A 27,085-nucleotide genomic window follows, 5' to 3' on the forward strand; every position below is an offset into this window, starting at 1 on the left:
AGTCTTAAATATACTCAATAACCTGGTCTCCACAGCCTTCTGTGGCAACAAATTCCATAGATTCCCACTCTCTGGCTGTAGAAGTTTCTCCTTATCTCAGTTCTAAAAGTCTTCCCTTTAGATTAAGACTGTGGCCTCGGGCTCTAGACTCTCCTACCAAATGGAAACATCTTCCCAACATCTATTCTGTCCAGGCCATTCAGTATTCTGTACGTTTCAATTAGATCCCCCACATCCTTCTCAACTCCATTGAGTATAAACCCAGAGTCCTTAAATGTTTCTCAGACAGAGTCATAGAGATGTACAGCAAGGAAACAGACCCTTCGATCCAACTCATCCATGCCGACAAGATATCCTGTTAAGCTTTTCATTCAAGAACCATTCCCATGAACCTCCTCCGAACATGATCCAGGCCAGTATATCCTTCCTGAGATATGGAGCCCAAAACTGCAAACAATACTCAAAATGTCATCTGACCAGAGCCTGAAAGAGCCTCAGAAGTACATCCCTGCTTTTATATTGAGAGGACTTGGATATAAATGTATCACTGCATTTGTCTTCCAAATTACTGACTCAATCTGCATTTTTACCTTGAGAGAATCCTGGACTAGAATTCCCAACTCTCTTTGCACTTCAGACATCAGAATTTTCACCCCATTTTTCCTCCCAAAGTGGATGACCTCACACTTTCCCACATTGGGCAAAGAAGTGGCTGATGGAGAACAACCTCCTAACCTGTCCAAATCCTTCTGCAGCCTCCCCGCCTCCTCCATACTACCTGCTTGTCTACCTATCTTCATATCATCTGAAAAACTTAGCCAGAATGCCATCAGTTCCTTCATCTACATCATTAATGTATAGTGAAAAGTTGTGGTCCTAACACTGAGCCTTATGGAAGGCCACTTGTCACCGGCTTCTATCCCGAGAAGGATCCTTTTATTGCCACACACTGCTTTCTGCCAGACAGCCAAGTTTCAATCCATGCGAGCAACCTGCTTCTCTACTCTATCTTAGCCTCCTGTGCGGCACCTTGTCAAAGGTCTTCTTGAATTCCAGGTAGATAACATCTACAGAGGAACCTCAATTATTCGAAGGACAGGGGTGGGGAGTATTTTGTTCGGTTAATTGAATTCCAGATAATCAAATGCCAGATAACGTGGTTTAGCCAAGTATTGGGACTTTGCAATCTTGCCAGATAATCCAAAATTCGGATAAACGAATGCCAGATAAAGAGGTTCCTGTGTGTTGGCTTCCCTTGGTCTAACCTGCCTGTTACTTCCTCAAAGGATCCTAGCAGATTTGTCAGGCATGACCTCCCCTTGATGACACCATGCTGACTTTGCCCTATTTTGCTGCACGCTTTCAAGGATTCAGAAATCTCATCCTTCACAATGGATTTCAGGATTTTACCCACGACCAAGGTTAGGCGATTTGGTCTGTAATTCTCCATCTTTTGATTTACTCCTTTTTTAATCAGGGGTTTTACATTCGTGGTTTTCCAATCATCACCTGTCCCAGAGCAGAGTTATAAAATATTCCATTGGGTCATCTCTACTTTGATATCTAGTTGCAACAATTACTAGCTATGAAAGTGTTCACTTCACACTGTTCAAAACTGCAGTTTCCATTCACTCCTTGAAAGAAGTACTGTGACAAGATCATAAAAAAAAACTGATGTGTAAACAGCTCTCTCATCTGAGGTAATGATTTAAAAAAAAACAAAGCTTATGCCATCAAAATTATGGAAAATGGGAGAAAAATAATCAATAACATTAATGCTGACATTTGCAGAATGCAGAACATTGAGCAGATGGCCTGACGAACAGGAAATCTGAATCTAAAGTAACATTATCAGGTTAATATGATGTTAGCGTATCTATATCGAACTACAAGATATTTTTCCCCGATAATGTATTACAGCCACAGTTCAACTGAACACTATCTCTCCTAATCCAAGCAAACCAAAACCATGCATCTTTCAGAGTTACTTTTAACTAGAAGCATTAATTTTAGCCATGACAGATATATACAAATTGTTAATGAGGATATATAAATCCATCTGTTGTGTCACTATTCTAAACAAAAGTATTATTATCACAGATTCACATAGCACAGAAAAGGCCCTTCAGCCCATTCAGTCTGCACTGACGTAACTACCACTACCACTTGCCCCATATCCTTGAATGTAAAGATATTTGGAGTACTCATTCAAATTTTTTTTTCAAAGAAGGTTCTAGGGTTTCCAGCCTTCACTACCTTCCCAGATAGTACATTCCAAATTCCCACCAGCACTGAGTGAAAAAGATTTTTCCCCAAATCCCCTCAATCTCCGGCTCCTTTACACTAAAACTATGCCCTCTCATGACTAACCCCTCAAACAAGGGGAACAGCTAGTCTCGACTCACTCTGTCCACACCCCTCATAATCCTGTACATCTCAATCATGCTCCCTCTCAGCCTTCTCTGCTCACATCCTTCCTGTAATGATGTGACCAGAACTGCACACAGTATTCCAGTTGTGGTCCGACTACAGTTGGCAGAACTGTATATGGATTCCTGAAGAAGGGCTTCTGCCCGAAACGTCGATTCTCCTGTTCCCTGGATGCTGCCTGACCTGCTGCGCTTTTCCAGCAACACATTTTCAGCTCTGATCTCCAGCATCTGCAGACCTCACTTTCTCCTCAAAGAACTGTATATTATCTCCTTGCTCTCATACTCGATGACATGATTGATGAAAGCAAGTGTCCCATATGCAATCTTAGCTATCCTATTCATATGCCAACTTTGAGGTCTGTGAATAATAACCCCAAGGTCACTCTGTTCTTCTAAGCTATCCAGTGTCCCATTATTCATTAAATGCACCCTCATCTTGGTTCTTCTTCCAAAGTGCATCACTTTGCACTTATTAGGGTTAAGTACCATCTGCCACTGCTCTGCCCATCTGATCAACCCACTGTTAACATGGAATTTCCAAAGCTTTTAAAGTCTGACTGTTTACAGAGCTTCACAGTGGTGAAAGAGACTATTCCCACCAGCCTACATGCAAACTCAATGCCGATTTTCACCAATCGTACAGAACAATCCCAAAAGTCAATGTACATTAAGTAATTAGTGGGCGGCAAGGTGGCACAGTGGTTAGCACTGCTGCCTCACAGCGCCAGAGAACCGAGTTCAATTCCCACCTCAGGCAACTGTCTGTGTGGAGTTTGCACATTCTCCCTGTGTCTGCGTGGGTTTCCCCCCAGTGCTCCGGTTTCCTCCCACAGTCCAAAAATGTGCAAGTTAGGTGAATTGGCCATGCTAAATTGCCCGTAGCATTAGGTGAAGGGGCAAATGTAGGGGAATGGGTCTGGGTGGGTTGCGCTTCGGCGGGTCGGTGTGGACTTGTTGGGCCGAAGGGCCTGTTTCCACACTAAAAGTAATCTAATCTAATCAATTGATAAGTTTTACTAGTAACTTAAAAGATCATTTTTATTTAACAAAAGATTACTGTTGGGTTTCCATTGCAGCAAGGTGAGGATACCAAAATGTACTTTTGTTTTTAATTTGCTTTGGGATAAATTTTTAATATTCTAAGAGTCTGTAAAACTTATCAAATATTATTCAAATATTATCCATGACCTTTCATTTTCCCACAGCCATCCAATGCACCCTTGCTTGATGGATTTGCCTGCATCATACAATCTCAGCATGGCTTGGCTCGTTGCATTCTCAGCTCTAGGTCAGATGGTGTCAATTCAAAGCATTGTACCAGTTTTCAAGTGCCTTACTGATGTCAACTTTGCATTGCAGCACCAAGGAAACACATTCTTCACATGTCTTTGTTAAAAGTTGCAACCATTACAGTAATTATCTAATTGCACCTTACTAAAAATAATAATTTACATGGCACATCTCTATCAAAAGAGTAGGTCCAAAGCACACCGCAGAAAAAAAAAATCATATAAACAGATGTTCGTAGATCAAGGAGATATTGGGCTCCATTTTACTTCAGGAGCGTAACAAATCCCTCACCTTTTAAAATTCTGCCCTATCCAATGTAAAGGTCAGGGGTAAGCCCAAACTGTAAAATAAATGTTGCCTGATGTATCTCAAGCACAGGCAGTCTCTGGGTTCCATCACAAGTTCATTTTTGCACACAAATGGCAAAATGGTGCAGGACAATATAAATCAGCCATTCAGAAGTATGAGGAAACTTTCAGATGTCAGATTTTTAAAATGTACTCCTGTGGGATCATGTTCGGAAGCGAGATGCTGGTAAATCGGGGACATCCCCCTGCATTAACATCTCATGATTAGTGTTCAAATTCATTGAATTTCTTGCATTCACTCCCCACAAAAATTCACTTTTGATTCTTCCTTGCTAAGAATTTCACACTTTCCAGTCATATGCATTTTCTTCCCACTTGAATTGGTCTCCATCTTTTGTAACCTCTTTGTTTGTACCTAACAGCTTAGTTGTCCACTTGATTGTGTACTGCCTTGGAAAGACCAAGTCTTTTTACTTCTCTGTATTTTTAAATTGTGAATTAAACTGTTGTAGAAAAATGATGAATTGCTTCTTGTTTTGAAAGCAAATAATCTGACATGCATTAAAAGCACCATTTCCTCAGGTGCTTGTTCACGCAGTAATTGAAGTGTAGATCATGCATGACATGGAGCTGAAGGGTTGGGCTCAAATGGACCATTGATAGACAACAAGCAGCTGACTGGTCTATGGACCTGTGACCAGGAATCAATAACAAAGGCCCGCGAACAATTACATGATCAATTCTCATGTAGCTGAACAGCTTGAGGCTGTGAATACAATAATGAGAAGCATTCAGACTTGAGATTGTATTCTTACAGTAGGAAAAACATACCCTTGAGTCCAACTCGTCCATGCCGACCAGATATCCTAAATTAATCTCATCCCATTTGCCAGCACTTGGCCCACATCCATCTAAACCCTCCCCATTCATATACCCAACCAGGTGCCTTTTAAATGCTGTAATTGTATCAGCGTTCACCACTTCCTCTGGCAGCTCATTCCATATGCATACCATCCTCTGCGTGAAGAAGTTAACCCTTCGATCATTTTTAAATCTGTTACCTCTCACCCTAAACCTATGCCCTCTAATTCTGGACTCACCCAACCCAGTGAAATGACCTTGTCTGTTTACCTTATCCATCCCTCATGATTTTATAAACTTGGATAAGGTCACCCCTCAGCCTCTGACGCTCCAGGGAAAATAGCCCCAGTCTATTCAGCCTCTCCCTATAGCTCAAACCCTCCAACCCTGGCAACTTCAAAATCTATTCGGGGATAGTCTGGATCCTAACTTTTATCGAATTTAGAGATGTATTAAAGGTGTTGCATTCCAGATGTGATTCAGTTGGTCAAACTACTAAGTGTTAAGTAAAATACACTTTATTCTTATAACACAGCTTAAATGCAAACAACCAAAAAAGAAGAACTGGCATAACTTTAAATCTATTGAAATACTTAAAGTATTGAAAGACATCTCATCAACTGTTTTCAAAAAAAGCAGCATTCCATAAACACACCCTTGGCAAAGGCAAATTCAGCAAAATAGATTTTATTCACTTGATATCTCCTCCAGCTCAGGAGAAGGAACAGCAACAGAGTGAATCGAGCAGCAGAGAGAGAACTGTACCTAGCAGCTTCAACTTCAAAACCCCAGCTTCAACAACTGAAAACAAAAACCAAAACCCTGGTTCTGTGTGAACCTGATCCCACCCCTCATGCTTCTTTTGTCTAATAAAAAAAAACCCAAAGCTATTTACTCTGCTTTCCATGGCACAGACACCTCACCACTCTTCAAGAGAAACAGGACAGAACAAATTGGTCTTAAAGGCCCATATCGTGACGCGAATCATCTCAGAAACCCCATGAACAGAGACAAGGTGCCTTCCCAGTCTTGCCCACTGTTCATAATACCTTTGTTTTTTTTGCCCATCTTCATATGAGTATAAGAGGGAGTTTATAAGGTGATTAGAGTTGAGTTACTTAAAATGAATATTAAACCTTCTTAAAAACAGAAATCTTGTCTATGCTTTCTTTCAATTTTGGTCAAAAATAAAAGCAAGTTGGGGAATTCTATGTCTGATGGCTGCAGGAATAGTGAAGCAGCCAACCACATATACCTAAGTCTGTCTTCGATGTGTATTCTAAATAGCAGAGGCCCAATGATTGACTATAAAAAGATGCATATTATCTAAATCATGAAAGGTTGTAGAGCTCTGAAATGCAGAGTGTATGAATTGCAGAAGTTTATAAGGCAAGTACACTATGTAATCAGGAAAGCTTATAAACTGTTGTGTGAGAGAAACTGAATGCAAGAGTTGGAATGTTATGATTAGATTAGATTAGATTACTTACAGTGTGGAAACAGGCCCTTCGGCCCAACAAGTCCACATCAACCCACCGAAGCGCAACCCACCCAGAACCCATTCCCCTACATTTACCCCTTCGCCTAACAATTCCCCTACATTTACCCCTTCGCCTAACACTACAGGCAATTTAGCAAGGCCAATTCACCTAACCTGCACATTTTTGGACTGTGGGAGGAAACTGGAGCACCCGGAGGAAACTCACGCAGACACGGGGAGAATGTGCAAACTCCACACAGTCAGTCGTCTGAGGTGGGAATTGAACCCGGGTCTCTGGCGCTGTGAGGCAGCAGTGCTAACCACTGTGCCACTGTGCCGCCCACTATGTTTCCGTTCCACAGGGCAGTGGAATACACTGTACAGTAATGGTCACCATACCAACAGAAGGATACATGCATTGAAAAGCGAGGGGGAACAGGCCAGCATCCACTATAGTTTAGAAGAGTTTAAGTGACTTAACTGAAACTTATAAAGATCCTGAGGGACCTGTCTTTACTCCCTGAAGCACATTTTGTTTTTCTATTGAGGCATCTTAAATGTTGTTGTATTCTTTATTTAGCCACCATGTCAGTTAGGACTGCATAAAACATGATTTTATGTCGTAGGAAGGATACAATAAAGCTAGAGAAGGAACAGAAGACATTTACTCAGATGTTGCCAGGTATGGAAGGTTTGAGTTATAAAGAAAGGCTGGGACTTTATTCACTGGAGCTTAGGAGGTTTAGAGGCAACCTGATAGAAGTTTATAAAATAATGAGGGGTATAGATAGGGTTCATGGTGATTGCCTTTTACATTGGATAGGGGATTTCAAGACTGGGGGCATATTTTTAAAGTGAGGAGAGAGAGATTTAGAAAAGACAAGAGGGGCAATTTTTTTTAAAAACATAAATGCTAGTTCACATGTGGAATGAACTTCCTGAAGAAGCAGTGGATGTGGGCACATTTACAATACTTAAAAAGACATTTGGCTAAGTACATGAATGGGAAAGGTTTGGAGGGATATGGGCTAGAATCAGGCAGGTGGGACTAGTTTAGGTTCAGCATGGACTGGTTGGACCAAAGGGTCTGTTCCCATGCTGTATGACTGTGACTCAATGACTTGTATCAACTATATCTATTTGCTTGGTTATTTGGTAACACATCAACTTGATTGCACAAAATGTGAAGTTTCTCAACCATTAGAAATTTTATTTTAAATCATGACAAAGTATGAAACAGAAGTTCTGCTTAACCTGAAGACTCCTTCAGTGGTCACCGAACATTCAATGGTGTCCTTTTTGGATTAAAAGGTAATAAAATATGGATTATTGAGTTTTAAATTCTACTAACTGATTCTAATAATGGGGACTTTCGTAGACTAAAGTGGTTCTACAAACAAAACACACAAAATGGATGTAGTGATTATCTGACCTCAAGTTGACCATTTCACGACACCAATGGAACAGAATCAGGCACAGTCAGAACTAAAACTAATATTTTATCAAAAGCTACTGAAACCAGTCAGCTCAGTCACACGTGAAGAAACCTCCATCTCCTATTTCGATTGAAATCTTTATGCAAATTGTTACCTATTAGAGATGAAGTCGCCTACAATTAACAAACTTAAAGAAATATAACATCAGCAGAAAGAATATATAAACAAGCTGATACTGCAGGGAAAAGTTTCTGGCAGAGCAAGGGTACAGTTTGTAATTGTCTAACTGTGAGAAGTTCATGTCCTACGCCTCTCAGAAAGGACGAAACACCCGAAGACAGCATGAGTTGGAAACGTGAGCGTTTAGAACTTAAAGATATCTGCAATACTGACTGCTGTTGCTATGCTAAAACACCACTAACCAACTGTGGTCTCAAGTTAAGATCTTCAGGACACTGTTAGGACTTTAAACTATATATTCTGTTATCTTCCAGATGTATGGGACACTATCCCCTTTTAACTGTGGTCATGTTCATGCGTGTGTTCGTGCAATACACATGTATGTCAGGGGTGTTTAGCAATAATAGACCATAAGATCCTAAGACAGAGGAGCAGAATTGGTGTCCTAGGCTCAACCATCTTTAGCTGCTTCATTAAATGACTTTCCCTCAATCATAAGGTTAGAAGTGGGAATGTTAGCCAATGAATTGCATCATTCATTACTCCTCAGACAATATTCAGGCTTGGGTAGACAAGTGATAAGTAACATTTGCACCACATAAATGCCAGGCAAATGACCAACTCAAACAAGAGACAATCTAATCATTGCCCCATGATATGCGATGGTGTTACTATCACTGAATCTCCCCCTACCAACATTCTTGGAGTTACCACTGATCAGAAATTCAACTGCACTTGCCATATAAACACATGGTCTACAAACAGCAGGTCAAAGGATAGGAATACTGCAGCAAATAATATAGAACATAAGAGAGATCCAGGTATTCAGGTCCATTGAACCCTGAAGATGGCAACACAGGTCGATGGAGTGGTCAAAAAGGCATATGGCATGCTTTTTCTTTCATTGGACGGGGTACTGAGTACAAGAGTTGGCAGGTCTATTGCAGTTGTATAGGACTTTGGTTAGGCCACATTTGGAATACTGCATACAGTTCTGCTCGCCACATTACCAAAAGGATGTGGATACTTTGGACAGGATGTAATGGGGGGTCACCAGGTTCACCTGGTATGAAGGGTGCTAGCTATGAAGAGAGGTTAAATTGATTAGGATTATTTTCATTAGAAACAGGAAGGTTGAGGGGGGAACCTGATTGAGATCTACAAAGTCATGAGAGGTATAGACAGGGTGGATAGCAAGAAGCTTTTTCCTCAGAGTGAGGGACTCAATGACTAGGACGAAAGAGGTCAAGGTGAGAGGAGAAAAGTCTAAGGGAGATATGCGTGGAAAATACTTCATACCTGAAACGTGTTGCAAGCGTAGATGGTAGAGGCGGACGTGATAGTATCATTTAAGATGTATCTCGACAGATACATGAATGGGCAGACAGCAAAGGGATACAGATCCTTACAAATTAGGCGACAGGTTTAGATAGAGGATCTGGATTGGCGCAGGCTTGGAGGGCCGAAGGGACTGTTCCTGTGCTGTAACTTTCTTTGGTTTTTCTTTATGAAACTGTACAGATCAGGAATGGGCCCTTTGGCACATGACTTTGTGCCATACATGACAATCCCTTCTGCCTGCCATTGGTCCATATCCCTTCATTTCTTGAATATTGATGTGTTTATCTAAAGGTTCCTTAAATATCCTATTGTGTCTACCTCCACCACCACCCCTGGCAGTGCATTCCAAATTCCAACCACACTAAAAAAAAACTTGGCTCTTCTAATCTGAAATGCATGCCCCCTAGTACTTGACATTTTAACTCTGGGGAAAAAAAAAGAGATTCTGACCATCAACCCCATCTATGCATCTCATAATTTTATAAACTGCTATTAAGTCCCCTTTCAGCCTCCAGTGCTTAAGAGAAAACAACCTGAGTTTTTCTAGCCTCTCCTTATACTCATACCCTCTAATCCAGGCAGCATCCTGCTAAATTTCTTCTGCGCCCTCTCCAAAGCCTGCACATCCTTTCTGTAACATGACGACCAAAACTGAATGCACTTAAGCGTGGCTTAATCAAACTCTTATAAAGCTGCAACATGACATCCTGACTCCTCAAAGCCTGTCCACCATCTGCAAGGGCACACATCAGGAGTGTGATGGAATACTCCCCACTTGCCTGGATGAGTGCAGCTCCAACAATACTCAAGAAGCTTGACACCATGCAGTACAAAGCAGCTGCTTGATTGTCACCACACCCACAAACATCCACCATTGAAGCTCAGTAGCAGCAGTATGCATATCTATAGTACACACTCCAGAAATTTGCCAAAGATGCTTAGATAACACCTTCCAAAACATGCAACCACTTCTACCTTGAAAGACAAAAATAAAAGTCAGGATGGAGTGCAAATTGGAGGGGAACTTGGAGTATCCAAGCTTGGAACAATATCACCATTCCTTTTTTGTCATCATTCCACTCAGTGCCAATTGCCGGCTGGAGTAGAAGTCAGAATAAAATTTAAAAACTAATGGCAGAACAAAGAAGTGCGTCATGAATGACTGTAACAAATGAAAATGGTTGCCAAATCCTGATTCTTTGCCAAAGCTCACTACCTCATTTTTGGAAGGGAAGAAACAAAAGTTGTGTTAAACTCTGACAGAATTCCACAGATTTCCCACCCACCGGCTTAAGAAATTCTTCCCATCTAAATTTGAAAGGTTAATCCCTTTACTCTGTCTCTGCTATCAGTGGAGGCTTCATCTTGCACTCAATCCAGTATTCTCTCAATTTCGATCAGATTCCACACATCCTTTTGAACTCCATCAAGCACAGACCCAGAGTCCTCAACTGCTCTTGTGACAAGCCATTCATGCCCAGAATTACTTATATTAACCTCCACTGGACTCCCTAATCCAAGGCTATTCTACTTGAGATATGGGGTTCAAAGCTGCTCACAATAGTCCAAATATGATCTGACCAGAACCTATACAGCTGCAGCAGTACACCTGTGGGCTTACATTCTACACCTTTTCAAATGCTAACATGGCACTTGCCTTTCTAACTGCTAAGTGAACCTGCATATTAGCCTTAAGAGAATCCTCAAATAGGCCTTCCAAGTCCCTATGCGCTTCAAATTTCTGAAGCCTTTCCCCATTTAGAAAATAGGTCTCTATTCTTCCTACCAAAGCACATCCCACATTGTATCCCACATTATATCTCATCTGCCATTTCTTTGCCTCCTCTCCTAGCCTGTCCAAGTCTTGTTGCAGCCTCCCCACTTCCTTAGCACCACCTGTCCCTCCACCTATCTTTGTGTTATCTAAAAACTTAGCAACAATATCCTCAGTTCATTCTTCTAGATCGTTAAATGTATAACATGAATAGCTGCAGTCCCAACACTGACCCTGTGAAACTCCACTCGTCACTGGCTGCCATCCTGAAAAAGATCTCATTATCCCCATTATCTGCCTTCTGCCAGTCAGCCAATCTTCTGCCCATGCCATAACCCTGCCCCAACACCAAGGGCTCTCATCTTATTTAGCAGCCTCTTGTGCAGAAACTTGTCAAAGGCCTTCTAGAAATCTAAATAGATCATATTGACTGACTCTCCTTTATTGAAATGGCTCATGACCTCCTAAAAGAATTTTAACAGATTTGTCACACATGATTTTTATTCAAGAAATTATTTGAATTGGCTCATTTTCCTCAAGACCTAATTACTAAACATTTTTGTTGGCGAAAGATCTAACTAGATAAGAATTTTAACCGCTTATTGTGGCCAACTGAGAAAGTTGAAGAGAGGTATGCCAATTCACCCCTCCACACACTGTAACACCACACACTGGAATAGTTTGCCTTATTATGACATTTGCACAATCAAACCCAAAATAACATGCAATTTAAAAAAAGGATGAGCTTAAAAAGTTAACTCATTAGAACGGTTCTAAAATTTACCAAAACTACCAAATCATCATGTAGGAATTCCATCTTAATAATCTTTGAATTTGGTAGGTATAAATAGCGAATGAAGGATCTGGATTTGAAGGTTTAATCTGCCATACTAAGAATGTGTATCGGGTATAAACAGGCAGGGAAGGAGTTAAGTTCTGAGTTTTGTTAAGTAAGAGGTTCGGCCGAGCATGACTCAGATCAGATAAGAACTTGCAGTTAACAATGGGGTGCTAGAGGCAAGGGTAATGGGTTAACAAAGTGGAAAAGCAGTCATTATGGAAAGGCATTTAACAATATGAGGTAGCATTCAGTATGTGAGGTCAGTTTAACAAAGTGAAAAGCATTATATGAAGCCAGTTATTCACTGTGTAACAGCAGATGGCTTAGTGTTTACTACTGACACTCGCCGATTCGAACTGTCACCCAATCAATATGTATGTTGCCTTATCTGGATGCTCCTCCCTGTAAAATGATTACATAGTTCATTGAGAAACTGCTGTTCCAGAGAAGACCGGGAACCCATGTACCTGTGCACATGGGTAATCTTTCTCTCTCTCTCTCTCCAGGGCCCGGAATAAAGATGAAGTAGGTAAAACTACACTGTGTCTCTGAGCATTTTGTTTCAACTAAGTGGGGGAAAATGGGACGACAATACATTTTAACTTTCTCAGAATTGTGTTCCGTTATTCGTTAATCTTGAGTTTTGAATTTTAACCATTTGGTGCAACAATAAATAACAAAATCAAATACAAATATAATGTGAATGTACATTTTCCAGATTTTGCTGCACTCAAGATAGCACTAGAAAAATCTCCTTAAAAATAAAATCATCCAACATTGAATTTTACTTATACACAAACCAAGAAATTAATATATATATATACACACACACACACACACACACACACATAGTAGCTTTCACAGGCAGAAAGACAGCGAGCAGTTAGTTCATATGACATACTTAAACTCTCCAGGCCGCTGCTCCACTTTGTTTCTCGATGCATATCCATCATCTTCACTCTAATTTCAAAGTAAGAATAAAAACAATTGCTAACAACAGCTATGTTCAACAGTTTGCAAAACAAAATATACCAAACCTATACTGTGCATTTAAATCAGCTTGAGAATAGAGCGAGTTTGTGCATGATTAAACTAATCTCTCAGCACAGCGAATTAATACTAAACTGGAGAATAACAGCCTTGCGAGACGAGAGTGGAATAGAGAAATGAATATAAAAATTCTCATGTTTGTATTTGCTGTAGCACTACCATTGCTGTTAATAGGGATCTAAATGATCCAATGCACACTGCTGTTACACATTATTTCTGGAGGCACAATTAGGAAGTATCAGATGAATATTTTACCATACCCTTCATTTTCTTTTTCCCCTGAGCTTTGCTAGCCTTGTTTCAAAAGCTCAGGGATGAACAATCACACCCAACAAGAAATTCAATAGGCTAAATCTCCCCAATTAATTTTAACATTCAATATAAAAATGCAAATAAAGTAATACAAAGGACCTTGGCCTACCTTTTGGAAAAGGTACTTTTACTTTGGGCAGATCACAAGTTAATGATCACATGCTTGGACAGAAAAGTTATTACAAGAGTTTGACCTAATTCTAGATGCAATATTGAATACAGCTGATCAAGTCATGGAGTAATACAGCACAGAAGCAGAGCCTTTGGCCCAACTCATTCACGCCAAACAAGTTTCCCAAATGGAGCTATTTTTTGGCCCATATCGGACTAAACTTTTCCTATTTTTATACCCATCCAAATGCCTTTTAAATCTTGCAACTGTACCCACACCTACCATTTACTCTGGCAGTTCATTCCACATACAAACCACAGTCCAAGACTAGAGGCACAGGTTCAGGGGGAGAGGGGAAAGATTTAAAAGGGACCTAAGGAGCAACTGTTCACGCAGAGGGTGGTGGAGGTATGGAAATGAGCTGCTAGAGGAAGTGATAGAAGCTGGTACGATTACAACTTTAAAAAGGCATCTGGGTGGGTATATGAGTACATAGAACATAACAGCGCAGTACAGTCCCTTTGGCCCTCAATGCTGTGCCCATCTGTCATACCAATCTGAAGCCCATCTAACCTACGCCATTCCATGTACATCCATATGCTTGTCCAATGACGACTTAAATGTACTTAAAGTTGGAAGGATTTCGAGGGATATGGATCGAATGCTGGCAAATGAAACTAGATTTATATACAATAACTGGTCAGCATGGATGAGTTGGACTGAAGGGATTGTTTCCGTGCTGTACATCTCTATATCTCTGAGATCACCCCTCTAATTTCCTTGGTCCGTAGGAAGAAGAATTTCTTATTCATGCCGAAAACTAAAGTGGATTCTCAGTTGTTACTCAATGCTTCAATACATGCCAGAACTAACATCAATTATTCCTGTTAGATTACCAAACTACAGATGTTCACAAATTTTAATTTGATTAATAGTGCAAATTGTGCCATTTCACTTCAATGTAAAAAGTGGTCATGCTTCAGTCAAATTACAAAATCCTTCCGTGAAGAAAAGCATCATTTGAATGAAAGCAACTTGTTTTGCTTTTTTAAAAACCCCTTGTTACGTTTACAAAGCTGTGACGAGTCTCCATGGTTTCCATTGTTCCCTCTGTTCAAGGTTGTGTTTCATGTTGGGATCATAAGTCATTTCATACACAGGGACCAAATGATAGGGAACACCAGCCTCAATATCTCCAGCCCGATTAATTCACACACTTACGCCTTGCTAAAATTCAGCAATTTTGTGACACTCAATCTCTCTCTATACATTACTGTAACAGCAAAATATCTGTACACAAATACACGGTGGTTTCATCCACTTAAGTCTAAAATATGAGATGCACAAAACTTTTACTAATAGAATGAGATTGTGCTTGCTTAATATTTGGATTCAAGAGGCATGTTAAACACAAATCTTCTTCATGAGCTCCAAGTTGGATCTGACATACATAATTTTTTGTTAAGCAAGGGACATTAACCAAAGGCAGGAATGTGAAATTTGGCCACAGGTCAGCTATGATCTCACTCAAATCGCCAAACACGCTCAAGTTGCCAAATTGCTTACTCCTGTTCCTAAGTACATATTTTTAAATTATAATCTTTCCCTTCTTCTTCTTATGGTGTATCTAGTTTCTTCTTAAATTAATATTGCTAGATAGCAAGAGCCATTTTCTCATCATTTTCTTCTACTTTCCCTGTCAAGTATTTGTGACAATCTTATCAGGGGCCTCCATTGTGCTCCTTTCCTCAAAAAACAATTTCTCTGTATCTACACTATCAAAACGCTTCATAACTTTAACAAACTCAATTAATTCACTCATCAGCTTGGACTTTTCTTGATAGGTTTACCCTTCTTTGTCGTAGCTATCATTCTTGTAAAACTGCACTCAGACTTCTAAATGTAGTCTATATAATGTACAGCACAAGGTTAACACAATATCCCTCCTTTTCATTTCTCTCCCTCTAGGAATAAGGCCTTAATATGCTCTTTTTGTGTAGTTCCACAGACATAAGGAACAATTTTCGTGATTATTTGTACTGTTATGAAGTTGAAGGTGTGTACTGTACCTTTAAGAGATAGTGAATGCTGTTTTGCACTGATAGGTTACAAGCATCTGTCATATGACTAGCTCGCAGTCTCAGAGTCTACTGGAAAGTCGAAAATGTGTTGACAAAAAAGTGCAAAGGTTTTCTGTATTCTATCCAAAGCAACAAAAAAAACCCCTTCTTTCCAGGTTGCCTTGCACAGTTGAAAGACACAAGGGTAGGGTTTTGCTGATGTTTAGAAATAGAAGTGAAGTGAAGTGCAGATAACAATCATGATTGGACATTTTCAAATGGCTCACATTTTCAAAACATTCCAACATTAATGACAAACTGGCTGAAGTTTTCAGTGAGGGTTCAAAAGAAAAATTTCCATCAGAATGCTTCAGTTGTCTGGGATATGGGACAGAGAGAAAAAAAGATTAGCATCATGACATGTAGCTTAAGTCAATCCTTTCGGTGACAATGAAATTGAGAAATTATTTTGAATGCTTGACTGAGTTTCAAAGCTACAATTATCTTTGCAAGGGATTTTCTGCCACATACTCCTAATATTTTCATGATTAACAACAGGGTTTAAAGCACATGGAACCATGTGAAAATTCAACCTGGAAAATTCTCAGTCAGTCCTAGAAAATGCAATGATTGTGGTGGCAAATTCACCTTTATACTTTGGTTGGCGGAACAGTGAGTGGCAGAAGAAGAAACAGTGAGCAGTTGTTGCTCCTACAACAGATATGACACACCCATGTTGCTGTTCAAGTTCCTCCCATAACCTGTCCCACTCCCTCAAACTTATTTTTCTGATCGTGTCATTTTACTTGCCAGGAATGTCCTGGTTTCTAGGCTTGCACAACAATCTGAAATGTTGAGAAGGACCCCACCACAGGTGGCAGCGAATAATTCCAAGAGCTTCTTGAGCTCCTCACTATTATGTGGGTGGTACAGTGGTTAGCACTGGAGCCTCACAGCGCTAGAGACCTGGGTTCAATTTCCGCCTCAGGCGATTCTCTGTGTGGAGTTTGCACATTCTCCCAGTGTTTGCGTGGGTTTCCTCCGGGTGCTCCGGTTTCCTCCCACAATCCAAAAATGTGCAGGTTAGTGAATTGGCCATGGTAAATTGCCCGTAGTGTTAGGTGAAGGGGTAAATTTGGGGGAATGGGTCTGGGTGGGTTGCGCTTCGGCGGGTCGGTATGGACTTGTTGGGGCGAAGGGCCTGTTTCCACACTGTAATCTAACCTAATCTAAATCTAAATGTATGGAAACTAGAGGTGGTGGGGAGTTAAATCAGTCTTCCTCTTGAAGTAGTTTCTGACCAACTACTGGATATGAATGGTGTCAGGTTAAAACCAGAGCACCCACCCTACACTTTGGAGTAGCCAGTGGACAGAGCGCAAGTCTAACTTGAGACCAGCTCTGGAAGAGCAGGTCTTAGTTTTGGCTTTGGCAGATATCACCAGAGACCACTGCTATCAGGTTGGACCCATGCCACTGCTTTACACATTTGTTCCATTGCTATGGAATCTGTGCCCTGGAGATTCTGCTTAAAGTTGCATCTAAGCCTGGCTTCAATTGGAGCATATGCACACTGTGGGAGAGGTCGGCAGCCCAGACTGGGAGTTGTACACCCATCCCAGTGGAGGTGCACCAAGATGATTCCATTTTAAATTCTGTTTAGCTCAGTTCTTGGAACTGATATTTCAAACAAAAAGAGCCATGAACTGATCTTGAGCAGAAAGATGTTTATTATCCTGTGCACAAGAAAACATATCTAAATTTGTCAGTGATGTTCAATCGGCTAACAATTGAAATTCTAAAAATTAGACTACAACATTGAATCTCCTTTCTTCTACTAAACTTCATAAATATCAACAATATCTTTCTCTATAGCCTTGTGATTTCTGGTTCACTGCATCAAATAGATGAAATTTCACACGAATCTGATTTTAAGCCATTAGGAATTCTGATGCTAAACTCTAAATTTAAAAGAAAATACTCAGGAACAAAGCATGAATAGTATTCTGATCACATGAAAGTCAAAAAGAATCCCTAAAACTTCCAGGTACCTCCATGAAAATGTCAAGAAGAACTGTCAAAAACGTTTGCCCTCCAATTCATGTAGAAATCCAGTATTAACAATTTTAGGAAAATTGCAGATGGAATCAGGTCTTATTACACAAAAATCAGAAATCCAATTCATTTTAGCAGCAATTGAAAAAGAACAATTCCGACATTGTTAGCAGGCAGCTTGGTCACAGAGCATAGGTTCCTTACACATCGTAAGCCTTTCGGAGAGCTGGATCACTGATTTGCTCTCACTGCATCATTTTAGAACAGCGATGCTGTTTTACACTTCAAGAGTTGCATTTTTTCATTTTACAATCATAGAATTTTATTGTTCAGAAAAAGGCAATTTGACTCATCCTGTCTCCAGCTTGTACGCAGCTTGTCCCATTCTCTAACCCTAACTATGTAGCCCTCTAAATTCATCACTTTCAAATATGTATCCAGCTCCCAATGTCATCCACTTTCACCACTCACAGGCAGTGCATTCTAAATCCTAACAATTCTCTGAGTAAAGACATTTCTCCTGTTTGCACTCCTAGCTCTCTGGTCGACAACCTTGAACTTGTGACCCCAGGTAACTAATAGTAATTGACATAGCATAGTGGAAGTAGAATATCCTTCTTGATCCCGTCAAAATTGTTCATAATTTTGAATACCTCAACATGGTCACTTAGTCAGAGTCGCAGAGATGTACAGTACGGAAACAGACCGTTCAAGTCCAACTCGTCCATGACGATCAGATATCCAACACTAATCTAGTCGCATTTGCCAGCATTTGGCCCATATCCCTCGAAACATTTCTGTTCATATACCCATCCAGATGCCTTTTAAGTGTTGCAATTATACCAGCCTCCACCACTTTCTCTTGCAGCTCATTCCACATAGGTCACCCTCTGCGTGAAAAAGTTGCCCCTTAGTTCCCATTTAAATTATTCCCCTCTCACCCTAAACCTATGCTCTAGTTCTGGATTCCCCACTCCAGGGAAAATACCTTGTCTCTTTATTCTATCCGTGCCTCTCATGATTTTATAAACCTCTATAAAGTTCATCCCTCAGCCTCCGATGCTCCACGGAAAACAGCCCCAACCTATTCAGCCTCTCCCGATAGCTCAAATCTTCCAAACCTGGCAACATTCTTGCAAAACTTTTCTGAACCTTTCCAAGTTTCACAACATCCTCCCTGTAGGAAGGACACTTCTTAAATCTTCTCTGCTCCAATGTCAGAAGTGCCTTGCCATTACTTCTCCACCTTTTTAATTCTGTGCATGTGCGCTGCTCTCCATTTTACCTGATGAAGGTGCAGTACTTTGAAACCTTGCGATTTTAAACAGACCTGTTGGTCAAAGACTCCTGACTTTGTTCAACCTGGTCCAACACCAGCATCTCCTCATCATTCGCTGCTCTAAAGGAGAATTAAACCCAATTTCTCCAATCTTTCCTTGTATCTAAAATCTCTCATTCATGATATCATTCCCGTTAACTGCCCTTGGACTCTTTCCAGGGCTTTACCAGTTTTCCTTCAACAAAAAAGGTGCCCAGAGCTGAACACAACACTCCAAATATCATTTGACCAATGATTTATGGTGTGGCATCAATTTCTTGCTTTTATACTCTATGCCTCTATCTACAAACCCCAAGGATCATGTAAACCTTCATATTAACTTTTTTAGCTTGCCTAGCCAACTGTAGAGAATCATGTACATGAACTCTAAGGCCATCGGCTTCTGTACTCCCCTCAAAGTTGTACCATTGAGCCTATATTGTTCATGCAGGTTTCTTCTTCCAAAATGCATTATCTCACTTTTCTCTGCATTGAAATTCATCTGCCAGGTGTCTGACAAGTTGGCTAACTTGCTAATGTCACTCTGAGTTCATTCAATGTCAGCCTCCCAATTCATTATTCTCCCTAGCTTGGCATCATCGGCAAATTTAGAGGTTTTGCTTTCAACATCCCTCTTCAAGTTGTTTATATAAATCAGTAAAAACAAGGGTCCCAACACTGATCCCTGGGGAACACCACTTTCAACAAGTCTATAATCTGAGAAACACCCACCCATATCTGTTTCCTGCTTTCACCCAAATTCTAATCCATGCTGAAATGGACCCATCAATCTCAAACAGCTCTAATTTGCAAACCGATCTGCCATGTTGCACTGTATCAAATGCTTTCTCAAAATCCAAATGTACAACATCCACAGCACTCCCAATCATCTTGTCAAAGAACAGAATCAAATGTATCAGACATGACCTGCCCTTGACAAATCCACATTGACCATCTTGGATAAACTTATTTTTCTGTAAGTATACATTTACATTGTCCTGAATGATGGCCTTCATCATTTTTCCCCACTATGGACAGCAAGCTGAATGGTCTCAGTTTCCTGAGTTATCCTTTACCCCTTTCTTAAACAAAGATAGTACAATTATTATGGACCAGGCCAAAGCCCCTTCAAAATATATCAAGGATGTAGCCGTGATACCAATATTTTCTTATTTAAAGACAACTGTAAGATGCTGTGTTCCAGATGTAATTCAAGTGGTTACACCACTCAGCTTTTGTGGTATTAAAGAGTTAACTTGCTCTGCTGACCTGGAGATTGGATGTCCTGAGGGAAGGGTGGGATGTCTCTGACTTACAGATAGATTGTAAGAAATTGCATTATCTCCTATTATTCAGAGCTATTTACATAGGCATTTCCTCGCCATTTAGAGCAATTTACATTGTCATCTCCTATTATTTACATTTTCATCACCTATTCAGAAATCAATAGGAGCATCGCAGTTGGAATTTCACAACTCCCCTCGAGTTACAAAAAATACAATTCATACCAGCTCTAGCTATTAAGGCATGCTTTGCATTACATTGTTTCTGGGGATGATGTGGTCACTACAATGCATCTTGAGTGGCATGTGACTGTGAGGGGGATGGCTGGGGGTTGTCTTGTGGGCATTACTGACTGTGATGTAAAGATTTTGTATCAAGGGCGGACTGTTTCCTTTGTTCGGGGAGAGCTGTTAACATGATTCCACAAGCCTGCAAGGTGTGTGTGTTAAAAGTTCCTCCAGAAAGTTTGTACTGAACTGTGCTTAACAAAAGTTTGCTTGTTCACAGAAGTTGGTATGTTGCAGTTGCATCAAGTGTGCAAGAAAAATCTCAGAAAAAGAACTTAACACTTGATGCAAAATACACTTGTTTCTTATACTACAGTTAAAATACCATCAAAAACACAAATTTGTATAACTTGAACTCCATTGGAAAACTGAACATAACTACTAATTATCAGCCCTTCCATTACAGTAACATCCTACAAACACAGCCCTGACAAAGGATAGTCTCACATGCAATATTTTCCCAGTCCAGGAGGAAAGAATATCCAAAGAAAAATCAGTGAGAGGAGTGAGAGGAGTGAGAGGAGTGAGAGGAGTGAGAGGAGTGAGAGGAGTGAGAGGAGTGAGAGTAACTTGAACAATTTGCTGTAGCAGGGACAGATATAATCGCAATTTCAAGACTCCCAACAACTACTGCAAGTTAAATTATAACTGGGATTCTGTGGGAGCCTGACTTCACCTGTCCATGCTGCTTCTATTGTTCAGACTTCAAAAAGATAACCCCATGGTCCCAAGCTGTTTACTTCACTGGCTTTGGACAGACTGCTCAATACCTTTGTCTCAACCTCTCTTCATAAATAAAACAAGACAAAATACATCTCTTAAAGCCACAGTATTGTCACACAATTATAATACCTCCATCTCATGAAATTAACCCTGTTTTCACAGAGGCCTGGAAAATTTCTGTCAAAGGTTCTGAGATTTGCTGATTTACCTCCCTCAGCAATCTAGGATGCACCCCATCCGGGTCTGGGGATTTACCTACCTGGAGTGCTGCCAGTCTTCTTAGCACCTCTTCTTCACCTTTCACTGTATTGCTCAGTTGTTCAACACCCACATTTCAAATTGTGACATTGCTTCTGCTTTTACCAAATTCAAAAGTGGAAACAAAGTACTCCTTTCATACTCCTGCCACACCCTTTGCCTCAGTGAGTAGTTACCCTACTATTTTGTTCTGAGCCCCACCTGAATCCTTCACCAATGTTTTATTATTAGTATGTTCGAAGAACATTTTACTATTTCTTTTAGCGCAGTCGGTCATCCTTTCTTCATGCTTCTTCTTAGCCTTCGCCTTTCTGATTTCTATTGCTATTATCGGAAGGATGTTGTGAAACTTGTTCAGAGAAGATTTACAAGGATGTTGCCAGGGTTGGAAGATTATAGCGATAAGGAGAGGTTGAATATGCTATTTACCCTGGAGTGTTGGAGGCTGAGGGGTGACCTTGTAGAGGTTTATAAAATCATGAAGGACATGGATACGATAAATAGACAAGGTGTTTTCTCTTTGTGTGGGGGAGTCCAGAACTAGAGGGTATAGGTTTAGGGTGCGAGGGGAAAGGTATAAAAGGGACCAAAAGGGCAACTTTTTCACAAAGAGTGAGGTGCTTGAATGGAATGAGCGACCAGAGGAAGTGGTGCAGGCTAGTACAATTACAAATTTAAAAAGGCATCTGGCTGGGTATACGAATAGGAAGGATATGGGCCAAGTACTGGCAAATGGGGCTAGATTAGGTTAGGATATCTGGTCAGCATGGACGCATTGGACTGAAGGGTCTGCTTCCATGCTGTACACCTCTATGATTCTATATGCCTCCTTTCCTTTCCATTTATTTTCTCATCAAATCCTAGAACAGTGATGAACATAATGATATGTAGTACTCATCTGGTGTTAACACAACTCTTGTATACTTGGGACTTAAGATCAACTTTGGAAACTCAAAATAGGGGTATATACCTGCCAAGCATGTCCCAACAGAAAACAGCTAATCCAGCAAAAGGTCTTCCCTGATTATATGGGTAGTTTTAACCTACTTGATATTGGTCACAGATAAACACTAAGAGAAGATTGCTTCTTACTTGCACAGACAAGCTGGAAGCAGGAAACACAAATATCAAACTGTAACCACGAGGATACTCTTCAGAGACAGGGGTCAAGTTGAAGGAAACTTTATTCAGTGGATATCTGGATGTATTTGATTTCTAAGTGACCAATGCTGACATAAAAAAGTGCAATGTATCAGCAGAAATACTGTTTCGTCACCAAGGTTCTAGAACTTTCTTGAAGATGGAGTCACAGTTAGACAGGTGAGAGAAGGTGGTGTTTGGTATGCTGGCCTTTCTTGGTGAATGCATTGAGTACAGGAATTGGAATGGCATGTTGTGGCTATATAGGACATTCGTTGACAAGGAGGCTGGAAGCCAGGCAGCATCAGGGAGGTGGAGAAGTCAACGTTTCGGGGAGACCAAACATAAACATACATCTTCCGCCATACATAGATGACCCAGGCTGAACTGGAGCATTCATTGACTTGGCCCACAACTTCCAAATAAGACCAAACTTAAGTCTTCTTCAGAACTGGGGCTGGGTGTAAAGGGAGCTGCAGATAAAGGAGGTGGGCGGGAAGTGGGGCGGTGAGGTAGGGACAGGTGAACATAGGTAGAGGGTCTGACCTGGTTGGTCGATGGGAGGAATGATTCTGGTTGGTAGCTGGACGGAAGGGTTGATTAGAGGAATAGAAGGGAGGGATGGGCTGGGAAGGGAGGTTATTTGAAATTGGAGAACTCCTCTGGGCTATAGGCCTTCAATTTGAAGTCTGATTCGCTGTGACAATGGAGGAGACCAAGACTAGTCATGTCAGAAAGGGAGTGGGAAGGGGAATTAAAATGGACGGTGACTGGTAGTCTGGTCAGCCCTAGCGGGCCGGCTGAGATGCTCGACAAAACATGCCCTGAATTTATGTTTGGTCTCTCCAATGTAGAAAAGGCCACATCGGGAGCACCGATGGTCCTTGCAGAAGGCAGGGGAGTGGCAGGGTGAGATGTTTTTGGTGAAGGGTTCGAGTTGGAGTTGGCAGTAATGTTCAAGGATGATACACTGGATGCGGACACTAATGGGGTGGCAGGTGAGGGCTAAGGGGGAACCCTGTCTTCATTGCACTTAGTGTGGTGGGAGTGGGGAAACGGTTTGAGAGTAGTGGAACGGGGAATGGAGGTGGTGTGCTGGAGGGCTGTCTGGATGACCGAGGGGGAAAAAACACGTTGTTCAAAATAGGTGGACATCTGGGATGATTGGGATGGAATGTCTTCTCATCTGAGCAGATGCACCAGTGCTGGAGAAACTGTGAGAATGGGATGGTGTTCTTGCAGGATACCGGGTGGGACGACATGTAGTCCAGATATCGCCAGAAATGGAAATGGAGAGGGGAGGGAGGTGTCCAAGATGGACCAAGTGAATTGAGGGTGGGGTGGAAGATGTGGGCCAAGTCAATGAACTGCTCCAGTTCAGCCTGGGAGCAGGACGCTGCACCTATGCAGTCATCTATGTATGGCGGAAGAGTTGGGGCACAGTGCCTGTGTAGGTACTGATGAGAGACTGTTCAAACTAGCTACGCCTGCCTCTGATGGCTAACACCCATCCAAGTGTCCATGGCCACTCCCTGGATTTGAAGGGAATGGGAAGAGTTAAAGGACGCTATCAAGGGTGAGGACTAGTTTGGTGAGGTGGAGGAGGGTATTGATGGAAAGGGACTTGGTGGGTCTGTTGTAGAGGAAGAAGCTGAGGGCCTGAAGGTCATCCTGGTGGGTTACAGAGGCATATAAAGACTGCACATGCACAGTGAAGATAAAGCCTGGAGTGGGGGAACTGAAAATTACTAAAGAGATGGAGGATGTGGCTAGCGTCATGGGTGTAAGTGGGAAGTGTCTGAACCAAAGAGGAAGAGGATAGAGTCGAGATAAGACAAGATAAGTTTGGTGGGGCAGAAGCATGTGGAGATGATGTTTTGGCCGGGGTAGTTAGGCTTGTGGATCTTAGGGAGCAGATAGAACCAGGTAGTGAGAGGCTGGGGAACTAGATGGTTGGAGGCAGTAGAGGGGAGATCACTGGAGGCAATGAGGTCACGGACAGTGTGACTGATTTTGGCCTGATGGGCCACAGTGGGAGGTAGGACATGGCGTTGGAGAGCTGGTGTTCGGCCTCTACAACATTTCTACTTCACCACCCCACTCTTCCACCCCAACCCCACCTCCTTTATCTGCACCGCTTTACATCCACCCCTCGTCCTTTAAAAGGGTTACACCAGAAATGTTGATTTCTGCACCTCCTGCTGCCTGGCTTGCTGTGTTCGTCCAGACTCCTGCTTATCTACCTTGGACTCTAGCATTTGCAGATTTTTGTCTCTAACCAGCACATTGGTTCAGCCGCTTTTGGCATACTGCGTTCGGGTCTCCCTGGTGTCGGAAAGATGTTGTGGAACTTGAAAAAGGTACAGAAAAGATTTACAAGCATGTTGCCAAGTAGGATGGTTTGAGCTAATCGGAACAGACTGAATAGGCTGGGTCTGTCTTCCCTGGAACGTTGAAGGCTGAAGGGTTACCTTATAGATTTTTTATATAAAATCATGAAGGTAGGGCAAAGGTTTCTGGTGAGAAGGGAAAAGATATAAAAGGGACTTAAGGGGCAACATTTTCACGCAGAGAGTGGTGCATGTATGGAGTGAGCTGCGAGAGGAAGTAGAGAGGCTAGTACAATTACAACATTTAAAAAGCATCCAGATGGATACATGAAAACGAAGGGTTTAAGAGGAATATGGACCAAATACTGGCAAATGGGACTAGATTTATATAGAATATCTAGTCAGCATGGTCGAGTTGGACCAAAATATCCATTTGTATACTGTACAACTCTATGGATTCTGTATCTCGTTCCCTCACAGCACATGTATTTACACCACATGGACTGCAGCAATGGAAGGAAGTTCACCACAACGTTCTCAAGGGCAACGAGGGTTGGATAATAAATGCAGCCTAGACAGTGACACACACGTCCACATTAACAAATGAAAAAAATCCCTGCCCTTACAAAGGCAAAGGCAGCTATTCAAAGGGAGCCCAGAACCAGAGGTCACAGTTTTAGGATGCTGGGTCAGATACAGTTATTTAGAAATGAGAAGAGGAGAAATTTCTTTGCCTCGTGAGCTTGTGGAATTATCTGCCACAGAAAGGGGCTGAGGCCAAAACATCAAACATTTTCATGAATAGACAGATATAGTTCTGAGGTGAAAGGGGTCAAAGCACATGCAGAAACAGTACTGAGCTGGAGATCACCATGATCATAATGAATGGTGAAGCAAGCTTGAAGAGCCAAAATGGCCTACTCCTGCCCCTAGTTCCTAATTTGTTTCAATGTTTCCATCCCAAACTATAAACTTGAGTCATTCATCTTCCTTTAGTGCACAATGGGAATGAGTCACTAATTTTAGCAAGTCAGTTTTGTCAGTTTTTACCCCAAACATAAACATTGAAAAAACTGAAAAGCCTACAAATAGTTTGAAAACAAAATCCACAAACAATTATAATAAAGTCAAAGTAAAACTTATCTTTGAAATGGATCAACTCCGTCACCAGAAAGAAAATTCCCATGAGTTCAGAGGATTCCTCAAAAGCACTGAACGTTACAGGAATGCTTATACCGCCCAAATACTCTCAACTATTGTCTTTCACAGTCAAGAATAAGAAAGAAAGATTCTGTTATGGCCAAAATATTGTGAAATAACAACTCTTCTTGTGTGCTTTAACCTTTTTGAAACAGCAATCCTGCATCAAATTTTTGACTGAAAGCAATATAATTAAAATCAAAACAAAATTATTAGATCACCCAGTGTTACTTGTAGGAGCTGCAGAGTTAGTTTCAAATATTTAGAATCATAGGTCTCTAAATTCAAACCCATCCAAACTTAGACACACAATTCAGTACACACTATACACAAAGCCTCAGGCAGAAGATGTGTGACTAGTAAAAATGCTGCAGACTCGAGAAATTCTCTTATACCAGGTTGAAAAGGAATTTCTCAAAAATGTTTGTTTTATTCTCCAATGCAAGTCACGTCCAGAAAAGCCAAGTGGAATTAACACAATTTTAGAAAAAGGAAATGCTGGAGATACCCAGCACTTGTAATAGTATTCTGAAGAAAAGTCATATTGGTTTCGAAACATGAATTCTGTTTCTCTCTCCACAGATCGTGCTGGACCTGCTGAGTCTTTCCAGCAGTTCCTCCTTTTGTTTTCAACTTTAAGCGTCAGATGCCACAATGGCTGTTTAGCTCAGAGTAGCTCCTAAAACTGGAACTGAACCCTCATTTGTTAGTACATACATGACAGTAAGCAAACACCCAATGAAAAAAAAATCACCCAATCCAATTTTGGGTAAGATTTCTTTTTCCAGATAGTTTTGCTCCCACAATTGGACCTGGTTGTTTGCACCCATTTTTAAAAGTCCCAATTGCTAGACTCACCTCCCTCCCCTTCCTGGACCTCTCCATCTCCATCAGTGACGACCGACTTGACACTGACATCTTCTACAAACCCACCGACTTCCACAGCTACCTGGATTACACCTCTTCCCACCCTACCTCTTGCAAAAATGCCATCCCGTATTCCCAATTCCTCC

General features: G+C 41.2%; 1 protein-coding gene across 7 annotated transcripts in view; it reads right to left on the bottom strand.

Annotated features, from left to right (window-relative positions):
* LOC122558562 (C-terminal-binding protein 1) overlaps positions 1–27,085 on the bottom strand; it is a 310,239-nt gene that overhangs the window by 150,049 nt on the left and 133,105 nt on the right. For 5 of the 7 annotated variants that reach the window (XM_043707592.1, XM_043707537.1, XM_043707477.1 and 2 more), the window contains one exon: positions 12,845–12,903. The exons of the other annotated variants lie outside the window; for them this stretch is intronic. In XM_043707592.1, the coding sequence (XP_043563527.1) occupies positions 12,845–12,896 (52 nt within the window). In that variant the 5' untranslated portion in view covers positions 12,897–12,903. Of the gene's footprint in view, positions 1–12,844; positions 12,904–27,085 lie in introns of those variants that run through there. 7 annotated transcript variants of the gene reach the window in all.

The sequence above is a fragment of the Chiloscyllium plagiosum genome, chromosome 1 (genome assembly GCF_004010195.1).
Source record: "Chiloscyllium plagiosum isolate BGI_BamShark_2017 chromosome 1, ASM401019v2, whole genome shotgun sequence".
NCBI classification, from domain to species: Eukaryota; Metazoa; Chordata; class Chondrichthyes; order Orectolobiformes; family Hemiscylliidae; genus Chiloscyllium; species Chiloscyllium plagiosum.